The sequence below is a fragment of the Austrofundulus limnaeus genome, unplaced genomic scaffold, assembly GCF_001266775.1.
Source record: "Austrofundulus limnaeus strain Quisiro unplaced genomic scaffold, Austrofundulus_limnaeus-1.0 Scaffold48, whole genome shotgun sequence".
In the NCBI taxonomy this organism is placed as follows: Eukaryota; Metazoa; Chordata; class Actinopteri; order Cyprinodontiformes; family Rivulidae; genus Austrofundulus; species Austrofundulus limnaeus.
This window is the reverse complement of record NW_013952450.1, coordinates 668,283-687,741: the sequence shown is the minus strand read 5'-3', so window position 1 is coordinate 687,741 and position 19,459 is coordinate 668,283. Positions and strand designations below refer to the sequence as shown.

General features: G+C 40.6%; 1 protein-coding gene across 1 annotated transcript in view; it reads right to left on the bottom strand.

Annotated features, from left to right (window-relative positions):
• katnip (katanin interacting protein) overlaps nucleotides 1-19,160 on the bottom strand; it is a 29,898-nt gene extending 10,738 nt beyond the window's left edge. Inside the window, exons 1-18 of the mRNA XM_014008094.1 lie at nucleotides 18,712-19,160; nucleotides 17,586-17,652; nucleotides 12,690-12,740; nucleotides 12,033-12,582; nucleotides 10,531-11,050; nucleotides 6,719-6,807; nucleotides 6,251-6,426; nucleotides 5,723-5,835; nucleotides 5,536-5,637; nucleotides 5,242-5,379; nucleotides 4,797-5,037; nucleotides 4,531-4,662; nucleotides 4,259-4,410; nucleotides 4,020-4,126; nucleotides 2,837-2,933; nucleotides 2,533-2,742; nucleotides 2,262-2,399; nucleotides 141-960 (exon numbers count right to left, since the gene is read on the bottom strand). Of these exons, the coding sequence (XP_013863548.1) occupies nucleotides 141-960; nucleotides 2,262-2,399; nucleotides 2,533-2,742; nucleotides 2,837-2,933; nucleotides 4,020-4,126; nucleotides 4,259-4,410; nucleotides 4,531-4,662; nucleotides 4,797-5,037; nucleotides 5,242-5,379; nucleotides 5,536-5,637; nucleotides 5,723-5,835; nucleotides 6,251-6,426; nucleotides 6,719-6,807; nucleotides 10,531-11,050; nucleotides 12,033-12,472 (3,475 nt within the window). The 5' untranslated portion in view covers nucleotides 12,473-12,582; nucleotides 12,690-12,740; nucleotides 17,586-17,652; nucleotides 18,712-19,160. The remainder of the gene's footprint in view (nucleotides 1-140; nucleotides 961-2,261; nucleotides 2,400-2,532; nucleotides 2,743-2,836; nucleotides 2,934-4,019; nucleotides 4,127-4,258; nucleotides 4,411-4,530; nucleotides 4,663-4,796; nucleotides 5,038-5,241; nucleotides 5,380-5,535; nucleotides 5,638-5,722; nucleotides 5,836-6,250; nucleotides 6,427-6,718; nucleotides 6,808-10,530; nucleotides 11,051-12,032; nucleotides 12,583-12,689; nucleotides 12,741-17,585; nucleotides 17,653-18,711) is intronic.
• Between the last annotated feature and the right edge of the window lie 299 nt (nucleotides 19,161-19,459).

Below are 19,459 nucleotides of genomic sequence, written 5' to 3'. Positions count from 1 at the left end.
CTTGCATGAGGCCCAATGTGTAATGTTTATGTTCTAACACAGTAAATACTCAGCATCAGTATTAGCGAGTACACTGGTATGGRGACACCCTTACTGTAATAAATAGCCTCTTTAACACAAGAGATGTTACCACAGCCTACCAGGGTTTGTCAGAGCTGTGGCTCTGTGCTGTTGTTCCTCTGTCTGCCTAACCGTGGCTGAGGAGTTTCTGAACGAGCTCCTGCGTCCGCTGACRGGCCTGTCAGGCTTCTGCTCCCCCAGTTCCTCAAGCAGGTCACAGCTCAGGTCCAAAGACTCCTCCTTCCACTGCCCCCCGTTCACTGTCCTGTCGATCCCTCTGCACACCCGGCCTGGGTTACAGGGCAGCTCTGGGAGTATGGAGGAGGACGAGACGGGATGCGGTTTSGTTTCTAAAGAGTGCTGAGGTACCAGCCAGCGGGGCTTCTCTCGGTTTGCCTCGCAGCCCTCTGGAGCAGCTCTGTTCAGGGGCTGAAGCCACTGGGGCGCAGCCCGAGAGGACGAAGGCTGGGTGGTCACAGTCTGCTGCGCCTGCTGCCTGGGGGAGAGGGGTTCTTCACACGCAGACAAGTCAAAAGAGCTTCTTTGTGAGGCGGGGCGACGAGAGGCAGTGATGGGTGGCAGCGGTGTATGAGCTTTCTCCTGCATGTCCATCATAGTCTGGCCTGCTGGGTCCGGTAAACCTACTGAGCTTTGGTGTCGCTGACAGCTGCCGCCCTCACTACTCCTCCTGTCCTCATAGTGATGTGGACTCGCACCACGCAGACTGTGCCCTGAAGCCACGGGGCTGGAGAACGAGGGGTCCGGCGCCTGGAAATCCTTCAGATTGATCGTGGTGCTGTAGTCAAAAACCTGGTTGCCGCAGCCCTTTTCCAAATCACTTTCAAACACAAGTGTGCTGTTCAGGTACAGCTTTATATGGCGAGCGCCTATGTCAAGGTCCTGGAAAAGAAACGACTGTCATTACTTTCATCTTGAATTTATAGAGATGTCTTACAGTTTTTAAACTGACTTTTAGCTGCACGTTGGCTAGAACACTGTCAAATAATTGACTTATTCCCATAAGAACTTTCCAGGCCAGTAACAGTAATTAGCACCAGAGTTATTATAGTTAACTAAAACTAAATAACAAAAACTGAAATTGAAAAAAACATTTTAACTGAAATAAATAAAAACTGTAATAAAATGAAAAAAAAAAGATAACTAACTAAAACTGTATAATCCTTTTACAAAACTAACTAAATTATAAATAGAATATCCTTAGTATTAATGTTTGTCAATTTATTTTGAGCCATGTGGATCTCTGAAAAACAAGCAGCAGGTAGCACCGGGTTGGAGACAATTATTTTCATCGTCCTAAAATAAACGCCCAAGTTTTTAGTTGGCGAAATTGAATTATACAATTATTTTAGGAAGGTTTCGCTATAACGTCTGCTTTATAGCGACCAAATAGCTGTTGGTTAGTTAACTCACATGAACATCACAGGATGGAGGATGCATTGGCAAATATGTTTATTCAAACTATAAAAAAATCTAATACTGGAACTTATAAAAATGAAACTAAACTAAAACTAAGCATTAAAAATGCAATAGTAACTAATAAAAACTAGAAAATCCACTGTAAAAACGAATTAAAACTAACGGAATTAAAAGAAAAAAAGTCAAAACAAAATAAAACTAAACTATAATGAAAAATCCAAAACTATTATAACCTTGATTAGCACTATAACRAACAACAAGTCCAATCAAAGCTGCTTGATCCTCCAAACATTAAACCCACGAGTTCCAACCCGAATCTGCATGCCTCTTAAAGTTCCTTACCTAAAGAGTTGAGCTCTTCATTCACAATAATAATAATAAAAAACATTTAAAAGGAAATCATCCCTGATGGTTGTAGAAAACTCCAAAATGTGATGAAGCTTTTGGATCTTTCTATGAACAGCAGGGACGCTGAGAGAAAGAAGCTCATGCTACACTAATCCCCCGAGGGTAATCTCTCGTTGCTCTATATTCGGATCAACTGACTGGCRGCTCAAGCAGCCACACTTTAAAGAGAACCACTCCCCCTGACGTGCCCTAAACAAATCACACACACAATCTAATGACAACACACAAGCTGTGGGGTCCATCTGCCAGCTGGATGRCACAAAGCAAATGATCTCTGAGGTGTGGAACAGATTGAACTTGAGCAATTAGGGTTTTAAAAATCTATATTGATATGTTAGAGAAAAAAATAGACATACGGTCAGGCTCCGGTTGTAGTTCCAGATTTTAATATAAGATACTCCAAACTCTGGAGCGTGTTCTGTGTTCCTGATGATGAAGTAGAGCTGGATGGGAGGGTGGAAGGGGCACGTCCACATGTGACGCTCTTTCGTGGTCTGTCAATCCAGGAGGGGAGAAAGAATGAATACTAAACACAGCTCTGTCCCTGCGGGGTTCAGACTGTAAGGAAGCAGATTTAATCTAAGATCTCGCTCCGAGGAGGCGACGACAGAGGCGGCAGAAACCCACCTTCACCTTTCCGTTGACCAGCGCACCCAGATTCCCCGGGCAGTCGGCATTCCTGATGTCCAGGTCATGAGGCGAGACGTACAACTTCTTGTTTCTGTGACAGAAGAACTGCACTTCTGTCAGCCCGACCTGCAGAGCGTTCCCCCAGTTTGACAGGATCTCCATGGTGACATACAAGGCGGGGGTGACCTCTGCTGATGACAGCACTCTCTGCAAAGACAAACACGGCACCATTCAACCAGAGTGACACCCGGCAGGCTCAGAACGAACCGTGCTAAAGAACAGGTCGGTGCTGCTGACTCACGGGCTGCTTGTTGTGGTCTGTTTGGGCACTCTGAGGGACGCTGCGTCCGGGTCCAGATTCTAGYTTCTCCAGGGCTTTCAGCAGTTTCTGTTGTTGCCTGAACAGAATTATCACATGGATATAATCTTTCTATTGGTATGTGCCATAGACTGTAGAAATTTACCCTCCACCGTCCTGTCGTCAGTTACGTCATCGCACTTGTGTCAACAGGGCTGCGAGTGCAGAGACAACTGAGCAGGAGGAGTTCCAAATATAATGAAGAAATATAACTTTTTAAAACACAAAATCTCCCCCTCCAGCTGTAGAAAAGTTATGTCATGTTTCGGGACGTGGGATCATTTCCTCCTCCCTCCCGCTGCACGTCTAACAGAGCGAAGCTTTAACAACCGTAGTTTTTTTCACACCCAAGTTGTTGGAGAACAAACTTGTTTTTTATGTATTTTTACCCACAGAGATGATAAAAAAAGACGTGGACGTTCGTTCAGTCATAAATCCATCTTGCTAATGTAACAGTTCTGCTCTGATGATGAAGATGATGAAGATGAGAGCGCAGCAGAGCAGCGGATCAGTTCAGCAGGCAGAAGCTCACTGTACGGCAGGCAGAAGTTACATTTATTTGGCTTCACCACACATTCCAGTTATGTGAAATAGTTTTATGACAGGACTATGTGCAACTTAAGCCCCTTAAGGTCCTGCCACACTATAACATTTTAGTCAACTTATGTCAACTTAGTATTTTTTTAATGTCTAAATGACTAATTTTACTTGAAGTACTGGTTATAACATCCACTTTATTTTGATATTGTTGAAAATTTGAGAAATGTTTTTATTTGTTGTTGAAACCGTTTTGCATTATRTATAAAACATTCTTTTGTACTTCTGTTGTGTTCATTTGCACTACAGAAAAAATGCYGGGTTTGATTATGATTACAGTTTAAATAGATGCTCTAAAAATTACATTATCTTTGCTTTTTATGATCATTTTCTACCGCGATATATRCCGTTACCGTGAAGGGATTCAAYTTAWACTGTGATATGAATTTGAGGTCACACYGCAGCCCTWTCCAATACAAAAATGTTTAAGGTGTAGCAGGGTGTGCATGCTGTCCATTCTTACAGCTAGGGTTAGATCGAAGGATATGAAGCAGGAAAAACTGTAGAGGGAAACCAAACTAAAGATTACCTAGGACCCATGAGTGTTATTCTCTGCATGGCCAGAGCAACATTGTTCTCATCTTGGTCATGTGTGCTGTGATGCTTTAAGGCATTCATCATGTGAYTTCCCCGGGCCTAGAAGAGAAGAAACCAATGATCAAATAAAGGCCGAATCCAGGAACCAGTGTCAGTGTGTATCTATAGAACATCTGCGATTAACATCTGCGAACAGCAAAGTTAAAGCATTATCAGGAAAGTTAGGCAGACCTGGTCATGGCTGAAGAKCTCATCTCTCTGTACAGGAGTGTTTTCTCTCTGTATGGCTTGACGCACGCTGCATGCAACCTCTTCTGGGTCTCGCTCTTCAGCCGAAGCTTTTCTRGCTGATGAAAGGGGCCTCTCCACTCGACTCCTTGGCCCTTAAGCAGACAAAGCAAAACAAAGTTTCTCACAGTGGCTCTGTGGAAAGATCAGCATCATTCAACGCAAACGTTTTAAATTTTAGACATTCAGCATCACATATGTTTTTAAAGACTTACTTTGATCATCCCAACTGTCTTTTGAAGATGGCCTATCTAACGTTTTGCTCTTCACCAATACAGGTTTAGTTGGTATAAAGGGATCAATGCTTTCTTTCCTTTTTGCAGACAGAGAACGTTCRATTTTACGACCTAAAACAAACAGAGAAAGTACATGCACCTCTTCATCTGCATCTCAAACAGCTGGCAAACGAAGCTGGAACTATCTACCTAACTGACTCTTCGGTTTATATCAGAGGAAGTGGACCAGCAGAAAACAAGCTTACCTTTAGTTGAGGGGCCAAAGTCCAGGACAATCAGGTTTCCTGAGTCAAAATGGCCATGACTCCCACCTGTCCGAGAATTAGCGGAGGACTTGGAGGACGAGAGAGGCAGCCCCAGTTCGTCCAGACTCTCGGTGCTCTCCTCCCTCTCAATCTGCTCCTCTATCCACTCTTCGTCCAACTCTTCCCCCGCCGAGCCGCTGCTGCTCCGTCGCATGCTGACCTCCAGGCTCTGACGTAAAACCTAGTTCACAAAGGTCGACGTTTAAGTACGCATCAGCGCTCGCAGACAGCAGCTGCAGTGCTCACAGGCAAAACAAAAAAAAAAAACAGACACACGAAACAGACCGACAGTTCGGGGATTTCCACGGTTTCTCTGACTTATCCTTAACAACGAGCAGCGTCAATCCTGCACATCTTGAGCGAGTGAGAACACAAATCTGCTCACCTTCACGTCCTCGAGGTTCAGCAGCAACTTCTCACTGTGCTCCTGGTTTGCTTGGCCTCCCTGACTCTCCGACCTGGAGCTGAAGGAAGGCGAAACTTTGCAGGCGTCTTTCTGACGGCGCGGACTTCGTGGCGCTCTCTGGAAATGACGCAGAGATTGAACAGGCAGAAAACAAGAGAAACAGAGGCGTTAAGATAGTTGATTCTCACACATAGCCCCTCCTCTAAAAACACAACACCTACACACTCACTCACACACACACACACACTCTGTCTCAGGAGGAATAGTCACTACCTCCATGTCTACACTTTCATAAGGCTCAAAATCTTCAGAGTAGTGCGTTTCTGGGGATATTTCCAAACACAGGCCATCCTCTGTTCTAATTTTTACAGAATCCTGTGCAWCAAAAGAAAACATTATTTGATCCATTTCTGCTTTTTTTAATGTAAAATCAAAAACTAAAACATAGAAGACCCCTTACCTGTACCCATTCCTTCCTCCTGACCTTTTCTGGGGCTGTTTGGCTTCTTTTCCTGTTGGACTGATCCAGATGACGACTATCTTCAGCTAGCTGGTGGGCGCTTCTACAGATATCTGCGGATGAGTCACAACACAGAAAGGAACATGAGCAGCTTGCAGCAGACTGTACGCCTCGGAGGAGAGGAAACACAAAATCACATATGCAGATGGTCCACAGCACATATAGGGGAAAAAAAAACTCAGAAAAAAAAGAAGAAATGCTGGCAGCAACAACTGTCACTATCATTTAATCACTGGGACTGGGCATGGAATCACGCCACAAAAAATACAAACTGACAAGTGGTGGCAATTAGCTCAGGCTCCATTTGGTCTGCACACGACAGAAAGAATAAAAAAATAAATAAAAAAGATGAGAAAGCAGCTTTTACTTCAGTGTGGAAATATGTAAACACATATTTTCCTGCAAAAGGCAATAATGTTTTATTAATTATCTATGATTTGAACTAGGTTAAGTAGTCTAGCAGCATACCGGCTGTACGTGCAGACCTCCTAGCCGGCAGAGAGATGTCGGACTTGTTATCAGAGCTCTTGAGGTGCTTTTTACTGCATTCAGCATTTGCTCCGTTAAGATAAATGGAAAATCCTTGCTCCAGCCGTTCCAGTTCAATCTCCTTTGGGTCTTTAACTCTGAGGCGCTTTAAAATTCTGAAGAGCAAAAATACTTGGTAACTATTTTTTAAATTACATAAGAAAAAAAAGGATTTCAAAAGTTATACCTAAATAAAAATTAATTTGACACATTTAACAACTTTTCTAAATAGAACCACATTTTGTCAAAATATTGCATGCGTGCTTTTCATTTAAAACACTTTTTGATACTCAAACAAAGTACCCAAACCAATCAGTGTTGATGCTAAAAAGAACTAAAAATCACAAAGTGTATGTCCTCTGTGAAATCCAATCTGTCCATCTGCAGCAGCCTGTGCTCCCGTGTCACCTGTTTTTTTGCTGGAGGTCAATTAAATATTCATCCAGAGCGTCATCGGCAGCAGGAGCAGGCTKGTCTCCCTGGAACGTCTTGCTCTCCTTCAAGAACACACACATTAATAAAACAGAGCCACAGTGTTGAGTCAAAGAAGCTTAGAATGAAAACAAAACAGTCCCGGTGAACATTCCACATKTACAGCTTGGGACAACTTCAGTCTGCGCACCACAGCATTCACGCATGCAGGTTGCTCCTCCAGTCTGGTGTGAGTAAAACCTCAGAGACTGTGTGTTTGTGTTTAGACTCAACAAAAAATGCTTTTTTAAAGACCTGCAGAAAGCGAAGAATTCTGACTTTTCCCTACATTTAAATGCCTTGTCAAATTTATCTAAAATTAGTCCTATCCTGCATTTGTTAGGATGAGTCAAATGGTGACTACAGTAATTTGAACTAGACCTTCTAACGGTCTATTTTATAGGGAAACCACTATATAGTAGTACTGACAAAAATACTTGGTGGTGCTTTTGACTGCCACATCTTGCTACAACAGAGGTGGGCAATCCTGGTCCTCGAGGGACGCAGCCCTGCATGTTTTACTTGTTTCTCTGCTCCAACACACCTGATTCGAATGAATGGATGGTTTTCAGGCTTCTGCAGAACTTGGAAGAGGTGATTCAATGACAGAATCAGGTGTGTTGGAGAAGGGAAAAAAGTAAAACATGCAGGGCTGCGGCCCTCGAGGACCCCGATTGCCCACCTCTGGTAATTGCTTGTGCAATTTGTCTTTAAACCACAATGAGAACACAGAATTTTTATGATAAACAACATTGCAACTAAATCCATGACATTAATTGTCAAAAAATACTTAGGAAAATAGTCACTTGAGTATTAGAACAGAAGAACATCAAGAAGAACAGTTAATGTAAAGCAGACAAAGGTCTCATGAAGAGAAAATGACAGAAATAGTGATCGGAATGTGAAATTCCTGTTACAACTAAGTCATTACTCATCAAATAAAAGTTTATCAACTAAGATAACTGATCACGGTCATCCACATTAAATAGAACCAGRTGACTGTGTAATAGATCTGACAGGTCTGAACTATCCTCAAGCACTTTGTTTAGTCTTTAATAAGGTCAACTAAAATGAAATTATCCCAAATTAAGCTACCAGATGTCTGCTTCAAGATTAAATCTGCTGGTAGTGTTAAACCGCAGTTATTTGCATACACCAGTCACTCATGCCATTTCATTCTTTCTATATTCATGCAAAAATAAATAAATAAATAAATAAATAAAGCAAGCAAGCATTTCAAAGCTCTTACTTAAGTCTTTACTAGTCAACTAGGCTACTGCCTGGTCAGTATCAGAAGCAGAGAGGAGGGAAAGACATTAAGGGAAAATTAGTGATAGAGTCCAGAGACAGTTTAGTTATAGCTGTGAAGTAATACATGCATTACTGCAGGTAATAACATGTTCAAAGTAGTAAGCATTATGGAAAGGACTGAATACAATGAATCAAAAGCAACGTTATCAGTAGCAGCACAAATCTCTCACCTGTATATCCATAATGTGTAGCAGAGGACGGTGTTGACAAGACTCTGAAGAAGCTTGACCACTGAGTTATTTTTGCGCTGTTTGGGTCCCACTGCAGGGTGACACCGAACCCCAAGGTTAGCTTTGACTTGAACCGTACAGGTATGACTACAACCCAAATCAGATCAATTGCGTATCATAGTTGTAGCCGTTTCGTGTAACACATCGTTTACAAAAGGTTTTGTCACTAAACTACTTGTCTTTAGCAACTAAACATACATTAAGTGCAGAGAACCGGCGGTTTCGTAGCATTTTTTTCCTTGCTAACACCCTAACAAGCATTTACCGTGAAAGATAAGCTCAGGTGTTTTGAAAAATGTTTATTATTAACTTATTTTACTTATTTCCAGCTCCTCTGTGGATTGTTAGACGCACAATCGGACTGCTATGTTAGCAAAGGTAACGTTAGCAAGCTGGCGCTAATGCTAACAACAAACTAAAGGCTAAATAAGCTAGCATGTCTCTAGTGATGACGAAACAAGACATTTGCAAAATGGCATTGTTTTTATGTTTACGTACATGTTTTGCACAGACTGTGATGAATGGAAGCCGTACTTACAATCCGTGTGAAGCATTTCTTTTTTGAAGTGTCGCTGTTCCCGTTGTTCGAATAAGGTTTGCCTCATGTGCCCTGTGTGTTGTGTTGCTCGGTAACCAGCGGTTTCCCACCAATCAGGAGAGCCGCAGCAGTTAGTCACGCCCCCTGCCAATCCTCTCTGCACAGCTCCATCAATAATAATAAATGGTTCAAAAGGAAAATATGATTTTCTGTAAAAATCACACAGATTGTCAAGGTTAAAAATTCAACACTGTTTTTATTTAATATAAATCAGTACATTTCTTAWAAAAACAAGACAAAAGGGGGTGAAATAAAACCATTTTAGATGTAAACCAAACAAATCAGATAATGGTCAACCTCATACTGAACCCATGTCACAGTCTGTTGATAAACCAGCAGGTCTTAATAACACTCATTACAAAACACCCTTGTACTGAAAATCAGTCTACAATTTGGATGCTTTTTTTTTTCAAATGGAAAAACAAGGCTAACATCAATCTCTCTGCAAAGCGGTCCAAGTACAGCAAATTAGCATGCCATTGGTTTCTGTGCAATTCATTACAACCATTGCCAGCAGCAAAATTTGCATTATTTTTTCAAATGAGCACACTTTTATAGTAAAGCCGTTCAAAGATGCAAAGACTTAAAACTCTTGCAATACAATCAGAGCTTTGAGAGGTGACCAGAATTAACACAGGTAAAGCATCCTTTGTAATTACCCAGACCCAGCTGTAGTTTTTCTTAATGATACAAAATTCCTTTAGTGAAATTAGTGACAGAGCTGAGAAAAGCCAACCTCACTCAGTTGCATTAAACAGCTTATTGAAAGAAGGTGGGACATTAATATGGTAGATGCTGGAGGTCAAGGGGAAGCACAGAAGCTGTTCAACCAAGCTACGCTGCTCACTGCTCAAGTAGAACTCATATGAAAAAAAAAAMCACTGATCACAGAAGAGGGTCGGTTTATTATGAAAACCAACTTGGGTTTCAAATACTCAAACTGATAAAATTATGCAAATAACTGTAATATGTATTCTTAAAAAGACTTTGTGTCTGAATTATATTACTAATAAAGGGCCAACAGATGTCAAGTGTCAATACAAGTAGATCATCCTCACAGCACTGCAAGATTAAAAAAAACATACAGTTTACTTAGCATTAATCCAATCGAGAGAATTTCAGATTGTTGTAGTAGGTTTTTGTATTAGAGTTTGTCAGTAGGTAGCCAAAATTTCCCTTCTTCAATAGAAATAATTTATACAAATTACCTGTGTTATCAGGCCAAAGCTTTCAAATTGTGGAAAATGATAAAAAGTGATCATAGCTTTCTGTTCATTTTTTTTTACACCAAACCTTCACTGGCCTAACTCTGCTGGGTTAGGTAAGCAAGCAATAAACGAACCACAATTTAAAAACACATGGAAGGAGGAAAAGTAAAATAACTTAAATAGAAGTGCTTAAAACAATAGTTCTTAGAGCCCTTTCAAAAAAAAAAAAAAAAACAGGATAGCAGAAATCCCATCCCAACTTAAAAGGAAAGCTAAATTAACAGCTGAAATGGTAATGCTAATATTTATCCAATGAATCCCAGGTGTACAAGTTCACAYATAGAATATATCCTTCCCTCCAGAACAAATATTTTTTATGTTTTCTTGTCAGTGTCCCCCCCAAGTCTGTGAGCCACGGCTTCCCTCAGTTTCAAGCCTGTCTGTAGTTGAACACTCTGTCTCAGTACACCTCTCTTCCTCCTCCATCAGTGCCCGTTCCTCCTCTTTTCTCCTGCGCTCCAGCTCCCATTCTACGAACGTGTCAAAGAGGCTGGGCCAGGCCTCGTCCTCGCTGTAGTTGCTTAGGTCAGGCCCGATCGCCTGGGTGAAGTTGAGGAACATGTTCCACGTGTCCCTTGAGATGCCCCGGATGCCTGAGGGGTTCTCGGCGAGAAAGTCCAGCCAGCGCTCCAGGATCTCTGGCATGTCCTGTGTGAAAACCAGCCGCCACAGAGCGATGGCGATTTCACGCTGCAGCGACCGCTGGCCTTCTTCTGCRTCCAAGCCAAATTGGAAGGTGAAACGATAAAGGTCCTTGAAGTTTTCTTCTACCTGGGCCTCCAGGAGCAAGTAGGGGAAGCGTGAACAGATGCCCTCAATACTGTCCGCTCTGATGGCCTTACAGCCCTCAACAAACTCCTTCCTGTTCGCATGAAGGAAACAGAACCAAACGTCAGAATGACTTCACAGAATTACAAAAAAAGTATAATAAAAATCAACATAAGAGAGCATTATTCATATAAAATGCTTAAGTGAGCAGCACTTAACAATGAAACTTAAGTTGTATTGTCTAAAGCCTGTGGGAGGCAAATGTGCTGAGTCAAAAATCAGAGAGGGGGGAGCAGGAACAAAAGATCCAGCCACAAAAAAGGTCCTATTCATCTCCTGACACAAACTGCAGGCAGGTTATGAGGTTGCAAACCTCCTGCAGACCTGGATCTGACAGTGTGTTTGTGTTGGGCTATATTTTTGTGGCTCTATCGGAGTTTTTACCTTTAGAAAATAAAATGTCTAAAAAACAAATTAAGGATGATTACTGACTCCTTACTGACTGACACAGCCTATTTATTTTAGATTAAAAAAATACTGCATCTAAGAAAAGGGAAGCTTAAATAGTTAGACTAAGAAGTTACAATAAATACATGTCAAGTTTCTAATATTGCTACTGAATCGTTAGTTTAAGAGTGGATGGAAAGTGGGAGGACATCAATGTGGTAAATAATAACAGAACACATTTAATAAAGTTTTGAACATAAAGGTTTGGATATGTATTTCAACAAACAGGGTAACAAACTGGATAAACAGCCAATAAAATTAAAATATATGAATAAAAATACCACATTTAAACAAAATAAAAGCTACTATTTGTCATGAGATATGCAGTAACAACCAAAAGTTTTGTTATATTTACAAATTCCTTCTAAACAAGTAAGAGCATCCTAAAATACTGTTTCTGCAGATCTGAGTAAAAACTTGTCTTATTATGTGACTACCATAGATGGTCCATCTTGTTAGAAACTTAAATTAAAACAGGAATGTTTTATATCTTTACTGCCAGAGACAAGAAAAAAGTCAACGTGGTTGCAAATACAACACGAACCATTCCAATCCAAACTCCAACATACCTTGTAAACTTGCACATGGTGGCTGCTTGAAACTTCCAGGCAAGAACAAGGACGCGAAACTCTGCTGGGTCCACACACAGATCGTTACAGAACTTCTCCATGCCTTCCTCCAAGATGGCGTCTTCCTGTTCATCCTTGTAACAGACGAACAGCTCCTCAATCCGCCGCAGTGACAGCCCATCTCCATCCAGGCCTTCATCCTTGTACGGCTCCTTCATCACTGTGGAGATGATTGGCGTCTCCACTGTAGYCTCCAAGGCCTTGGTGCCATTCAACAGCTCACTGGTGGATTTGCTAGACAGGGCACTAGAATCTTCTTTGTGGCCCCCTCCACTAGCGCTTTCGACTCGTTTGTGGGACTTAGAACTGCTCTCTTTGTCTCCACTCTTGCTGCCGAGGGAGGACGTCGGATTCTTGCACTTGGTGACACACTGGCCCATGTCTTCCTGCCTGGTCCTCGCCCGTCTTTCCGCCTCACCTTCAGTCCCCGTCTGAACCACCTAGACGCCTCTGCTCTGGCCAGACTAGACGCCTCAACATACCCTCAGGTCTAAAGTGAAGAAAAACTAAACAGTAAGTGTCATAGTTGAGATGTAGCGATTCAAAGAACTCAAACTACAACTTCTTGTTTATAAAAAGGACATTGAGCTGACTTACCTTTGCCAGATCCACCAAAAACCAAGTCTTCAGTTGGCCAATTTAAAAACCCTGAAAATAAAAACAGCACAACAAAAGGCTTTATTTAGATGTGATACTAAACAGAACTTACCACTGTAGCAGAGGAAACAATACATAAGAAATACCATCGGTACTAAGGATATTACTATGAACTATAAACTAAGTTATTGTTTACAGCTGATGTGCCTTTTATAAATCAGATCATTGGCAATTTGTCAAGATATCAGCTGCAAAACACCTGACACCTACCAAAACCCATGAAATGACCTTCATGGGTTTTGATTTTATGCAGACACAATATCTGATTGCCATTAAGGCAGCAAAAGAAATGTGCAAATCTTAAAACTATGTGTTTGTGACTTATTTATTTGATAAAATGACATTTAAAATGTACATTCATGACCCAAATCTGCCCTGAAGCTACACTTCACAAATTTGGTTTTCAGCAGAGACATCTCTGGTGGAACTTTCCTCTTTGTAGTAGGTAAAAAGACTATGTCTAAGGTGTTTGTTTTTTAGTTTACATAAGTAAAAAAAAAACAGCACAGTTTTGGCACAATGAGAACAAACTGTATGATGATTTGGCAAATAAAAAAACATTTGAGGATAGAAGAAAAAAGAACATTAGTGAAGAAAAAAATGAACGAAATGTTTCAGTTTCAGGTTTACATGCAAAGTCTATGGTGGGGCATCAGGAAGGGCTGTGGCACGTGTTGAAGCCTTTGACCCACGTCACGCGTKTCCAACGCTGGAGATGGAAAACCTGAACGTTTGCAGCTCAACGTGGAGCGTCAAATAATCAGAGAGACTCCACATAGAGCCGTGTATTTTCTGACGGGATAGTTTCCTGAACGATGTCCACTAACCTGAAACAGATGGACAGGAGCTCTCCAGCTGAAACTGAGTGCCTGTAGTCTGTCTCCTGTCAGGAGAAGCAGCACTGGAGCAGGTCAGCAGCTCGTCAAACTGAGATTGAGACAAATAGTGCTAAAAAGTGAGCTTTGTCAGCTCGCAGCTCCTGGAGTGGTGAAACTCACCAAACTCAGAACTACTCTGAATTATCTGGTGAATTAGTTATGAATTAATTATCTGGCGAGTGTGATGTGCTCTTGCTCTCAGTAAATAAAGCAAAACCACTTTCTTTATTTCACCTGGCATTAAACAGAGACCGGCAGGAGGAAGAAAACAAAAGGCTCTCGATGTGCGAGCAATTTTGACGAGCGTTGGACCTCAAAGTGCACAAGCGTCCAACTTGACGTGTTTTTGATGCTCAAATTGTGTTCGATGTGAACGCAGCATGAGTCTCTTTGCTATAGCACTGGTATGTTGATGTAAACACTTTCCTAAAAGTCCTAAAAGTTTAAAACAAAGTGAATACATTTGTTTTGGTGCTTCTTGGAAAAAAAAACTTCACCTCTCATGAAAAAGACTTCTGTAGTAAGTCACGGTCAAATGAATGACTTTTTTTCAAAAACTCGTAACACACAACCCATGATCAGAAATGAAAAAATCTTTCATACAAGAAGAAATGACAACAAAATCTTGATGCCTTTTTTAAACTCTCAGGATTTCAGTTCTGGTGGAAGTGACCAGTTTGGTTTTTGTCGTTTTGCTGCTGGTTTCATGTCTACTTTTATAATTACTGAACTTGTTTGTTGGGGAACTTTTCTTGCTGCTTCACTCTAAGATTTACATGTTGGGAGCAATACTACTTTAGACATCAAGTCTTTTATTGTCCTTTTTGTTTCATGAATTTAGTAGCTTAGCAATTTTTGGTTTTATCTGAACTAATATTTATTCCCTGCCACTCGTTCTCAGCTTTATCTGAACTTCAGTATTTAATGATCACATGAACATCAAAATGATAATATATAACATACAGAATAACCCAATTAAACTCTGTGGAACATTTTGGTTTTAGTCATACAAACACTTTTACACCTTATTTGGACATTATGACCTCCTCCATTTGTTACTGCAGGTTGCGACACACGCTGCTGCTTTACAGTAAAGGCTTTCAGCTCCAGCAGAGTCAGTGCAGACCATGCCTGTGTGTAAAGAGGAAACAGTTTTTTGGTGGATGGGTAAAGCTCTGTGTTTTCAGGATGTAATAAAATGTTGTGGATGGGTGCAAACAGGACAGCTGTATAGGTGAATGAAAACTGAACATAAATGTAACCACTACGCTTTTTGGCCTTTGGTTTTTTTGAATGGCAGATTTACTATTTCTTTAAACAAATTAGCCAACATCCCCTCTGAGGAGTGAAACATCTTTAAAAAAAAGGTGTGCTGCTGCAAATTCCTCTCCTAAGCCAACGAGCAGGCAGTGAACGTAGATAGTTTTTGTTTAAGCTTGTTGCGCGAGTTAATTATTTGGTCATGTGCCGCGTCAGCACTTTGTTGAATCCCCGAGTGCTGTAATGATGAGCTGACAAGGAAAAATTCTTTTTTTGTTGTTTTTCTTTTTGATTGTTTGCCTCCACATAGCAAAGGCAGGGGAAATAACGTTTTGACTGTATGTGCGTGTCTGTTACATATCGATCTCACACACTGCTACGTGCATTTCAATAAAACTTCCAGAAAACACTCGCTGAATAAACATTTACAAATGATTCATTTGAAGTCAAACTGATTCAAAATGGCTGCTACAGCACAGTTTTAAAGAAACTGAGCTGAGCTTTGGTGTGGATGTAGCTGAAAGTGRTCCCTTACAGTACGGTTATTGTGAAAGATAACAGATTACTCAAGAGCTTTGAAAATTTGTTACAAACTTTTTGAAGACAGGTTTGTCTGTAAGCATAATAATGAAAAACTGAACATATTTTAACAAATGTTTGAGAACAAAATCTCAGGGTTTACAGCAATTCATTTTTGAAGCCAATGTCAGAAAGCTGAAACAGGCAAATGACCTACAAAAACACAGAAATGGCTGTAATTCAGTCTATTTCCAGATATTGGGCCTAAGTTTTGTGTGGCTGGAGCTGAGCAATTCACAACACATCYTCCAAGTTTTACTCACCGTGTAAGATCGTTGCTTAAAGATTTAGCAATAACTGTAGGAGTCAGCCCCATTTATCTGTTAGCAAAACAGACCGTGAATCACCGAAGGGATTTTCATGAAACTTTCAGAGTAACCATTGAGTGAACATCTAGAACTGATTAGTTTTTGGAGTTAATCCAATTCAAGATAACCGTCAGAGTTATTCAACACTAACCAACACAAAAAATGGGTACACGTCTGCCAATTCACAGAGTTATTAACATATTGTATCTCATGTTACATTTCTTATGAGTATTTTGAAGATATTTAAGAGTGTATTCACACCAGGAAAGTCTTTTGGTCACCTTGTTTGGGATGAACAAAAAGCGACTATTTTATTTTTTGTTTGGTTCAGTTAACATTCACATTTTTGCTTTTTTTGCAAGCAAACAATAATTTGTAAACAAAGCCATGCGAGTGACAAATGTTGGTCCCAACAGATGAAAATGACGGGGGCAGGACAGAGCACAGACGTGGAATAAAAGATGTCTAATCAAAGTTTTTTCACTGTTATCCATCATTGTTCTGGAGACCACTTGAATCCCAGCTCCATTCATTTCCTCACTAATGGAGAACACGACCACATAGTTTTGTGTCGTCTCTAGCAGCTAAGTTATGTGTGTATCTGTCCAAATATTGAGGAGACAGTGTCTCCTCGTTTGCTCCAGGTCTGTTCACAGCTCATTGTCTGTAGCGCCCATGTAGTGGTAGCGTTAGCAGCACTGAAGGGCCAATTGTTACCGTGATGTTTAGAAATGGTGGCTCGTGAAGTCCAAAAAGGCACGTTTCCTGTAGTTGGTTCGAGTCGAGGCAGGTCTGTATTCCCAGCAGAAGCGAATCACACCAGAGTTTGTTTGGAAGCGAACAGTAACTACCTCAAAAAGTGGTTTGCATGAATGTATTCACCCCTGATAAAATGTCCAAACCAACAGAGGAAATGAACTCTGGTCCATTTAAAGCAGATCAAATGTGTCAAGAGTGAATACACCCGAAAACTTTCAGATACCGTTAGTTTTCAGTGGCAAGCTCATAGCCTGGTAAAAACCAGACACTTGTCCTTCACTTTGCTTCGTACGAGGGTCTGGACTCTCGGCTATAGAGAAGTGATCCTTGCAGGAGGCGTGGCCTCTGCTGAAGTGTGTGTATGTCGCTGTGAAGGAGGCTAAACTAACAAGCTAACCGGAAATCGTGTGCGCTGTAGACAACCCTACTGAGAAGAGAAAAGTACTCAGCTGAACGAGACGACTGTAAATGAGAGCTGCAGCTTTGTCAGACAAATTTAATTTAATTTGGAAGCCTTATCAACACAGACTGGCTTCATTCACTTCCTCCACTGCCATCGCTAACTAACTAGCAGACASTGAGCAGAAAATCAACGTCATTCAAAACTCCTCCTTCTGTTTGCTGATTGGCCCAGATAAAATAAAACTACAAGCAGACACTGCACAGAAAATCAACGTTCTGTTCTCTGATTGGCCCGGCTAAAAATCTGCCAGCAAAATCCTTGTCTATGGGAGAAATCCCAGACGGAGCAGAGAAGGGAAACTAGAAATGAGCGGAGCTGCGTAGGAAGGCAAGGGCCAGGCTAGCAAGCTCAAATAATCATGTTAAATTTCTTAATTAAAAAAAAATCAATACACACTGATATTAGCTTTAACCAGTTTGATAAAGTTTGGAGCTCCATTTCTAAATGCGTCATCCTGTGTATACCATCCCAGCTACTAAAACAAAACAGCATTGTGTGTTTATATTCCCAACTACACCCACTCAATGTTTGTCATGATTCCATGTAATACGACAAGAGGARCGGAGGATTTAAAAAAAATGTTACTTACAGACACTCCTTCAGCCAGCATCGTCTCTCAGATCTGCTCCATCGTCGTGACCTTGACATCAGCAATGCTGAAAAGACACATTATCTCGTCATCATAAGCAGAAAGTGATAGCTCATCAGCCCCAAACCTGCAGCAACTATTTTTGTCCACACACTTTCAGTATGTCATCTGAGCACAACTAATCTGTAACCCTGCTAATAATTACATGCAGGTTTACTCAGTAACTAATGTAATCTTCCAAAAGAGACAAGTTATAGAATTTGCACAATATCTGAGTGTGCACAAAGGGATTTTGACCGATAGTTTCAAATATATTGTCCAAAATGAAGCAAATTGTAGAACACATTAATGCAAAATGTACAACTTTCTGATTACTTATGAACCACAAACTTCTCTCTGTTGTAGTTACTGATAATAAAAAGCAAAGAGCCTTGTTTAAGCTCTGAGTATTTCTTCTCACTAAATGTCAGTCCTCGTTTATTAAGGCTCTACTTGTGCAAGATCATGTTTATTTAACTTTGAGGATCTAGTGTGATTCAAGCTTACTGCTGCTGCTGCTAATTTAGTAAGTAATTTCACGTTATACAACACTTTGCTCAACTGCTACTGTTTTTAAACGTGCATAAATAGAAATAAACTGACTTGACACCATGCAGCACATCCAGACATCAGTCTAACCGGATTAGCTGGTCTTCGAAAGTGTCCGAGGGGAAGTAAAGTTTTATTATTAACGTCAACGACTCGGTCAACAATGTTGTCAGAGTTTTATAAACGTTCATTAAAACGAACCATATGATTACTCCAACAACTACTGTTTGTTAGAAAGAGCAAAACACTTGAACAGGATCAAGGAAGCTTAGCAGCACATGTACAACACTCCCAAATGAGATGTAAACACTTCCTAACATTAAATAAAAGTGACATTTCTAAATGTTTTGGGTAATTTACGGTTATTTCCAATTATTGGYCTTCGATACTTCATCCTCTTTCAGTCATTTAAATGTCTACATCTAAACTGCTTGGCCCTGACGACGTCGACATGGCTAAAAGTTAGCTAGCGGCTAAGCTAGGTCTTTCCCGATTGATACAAAAATAAAAGCTAAATGTCCCCCGAAAAGGAACTTACCTTTTTAGAAAAAGGCCGTATCGTGTCGTTTGGTTTGTACATCCTTCCAGACACGCCAGTCAAGACAAAGTAGTAAAATAAGTTGGCCCAAAAAAAAAAAAAAAAAAAAACCCGAGCAGAAACGAAGTGAAGCAAACTCGTCGTCAGATTGTTAGCTAACTAGCACTGAGCTGAGCGAGAGAAAGAAAGAAAAAACTTCCACCGTAAAGTTGTTCTCGATTTCACAAATAAACAAGTCAAGAGCTAACAGTCAGAGTTTACATTTTCGTCCATTCTCTGCTTTATTTGCTATGTAAACTTAGTGGAAATAAAAAAAAAGCAATCACGGAATAAACCTGCCTATTTCTTTGTGCTTCCCCCTTTTTGAGACGCTGAACTACATTATGGACATTTTCCTGCATCACTTCCTCCCTCCGCGCGAGCAGCCAACAGCTGATCTKCGTCTGAGCGAGGGTGTAACACACAATTATGTGACCCCGCACACCTGAGACCAGACCGGACAAGGAATGTCTATTTGTATTTTCACAAGTATTGTTTTTATTGTTGTTTTTAATTGTGCAGCATTATTTATTTATTCATTCATTCATTCATTCATTCATTCATTCATTCATTCATTCATTCATTCATTCATTCATTCATTCAATTCGATTTCAAAAATACTATATTGATCCCAGAGGGAAATTAAGTCTATCTATCTATCTATCTATCTATCTATCTATCTATCTATCTATCTATCTATCTATCTATC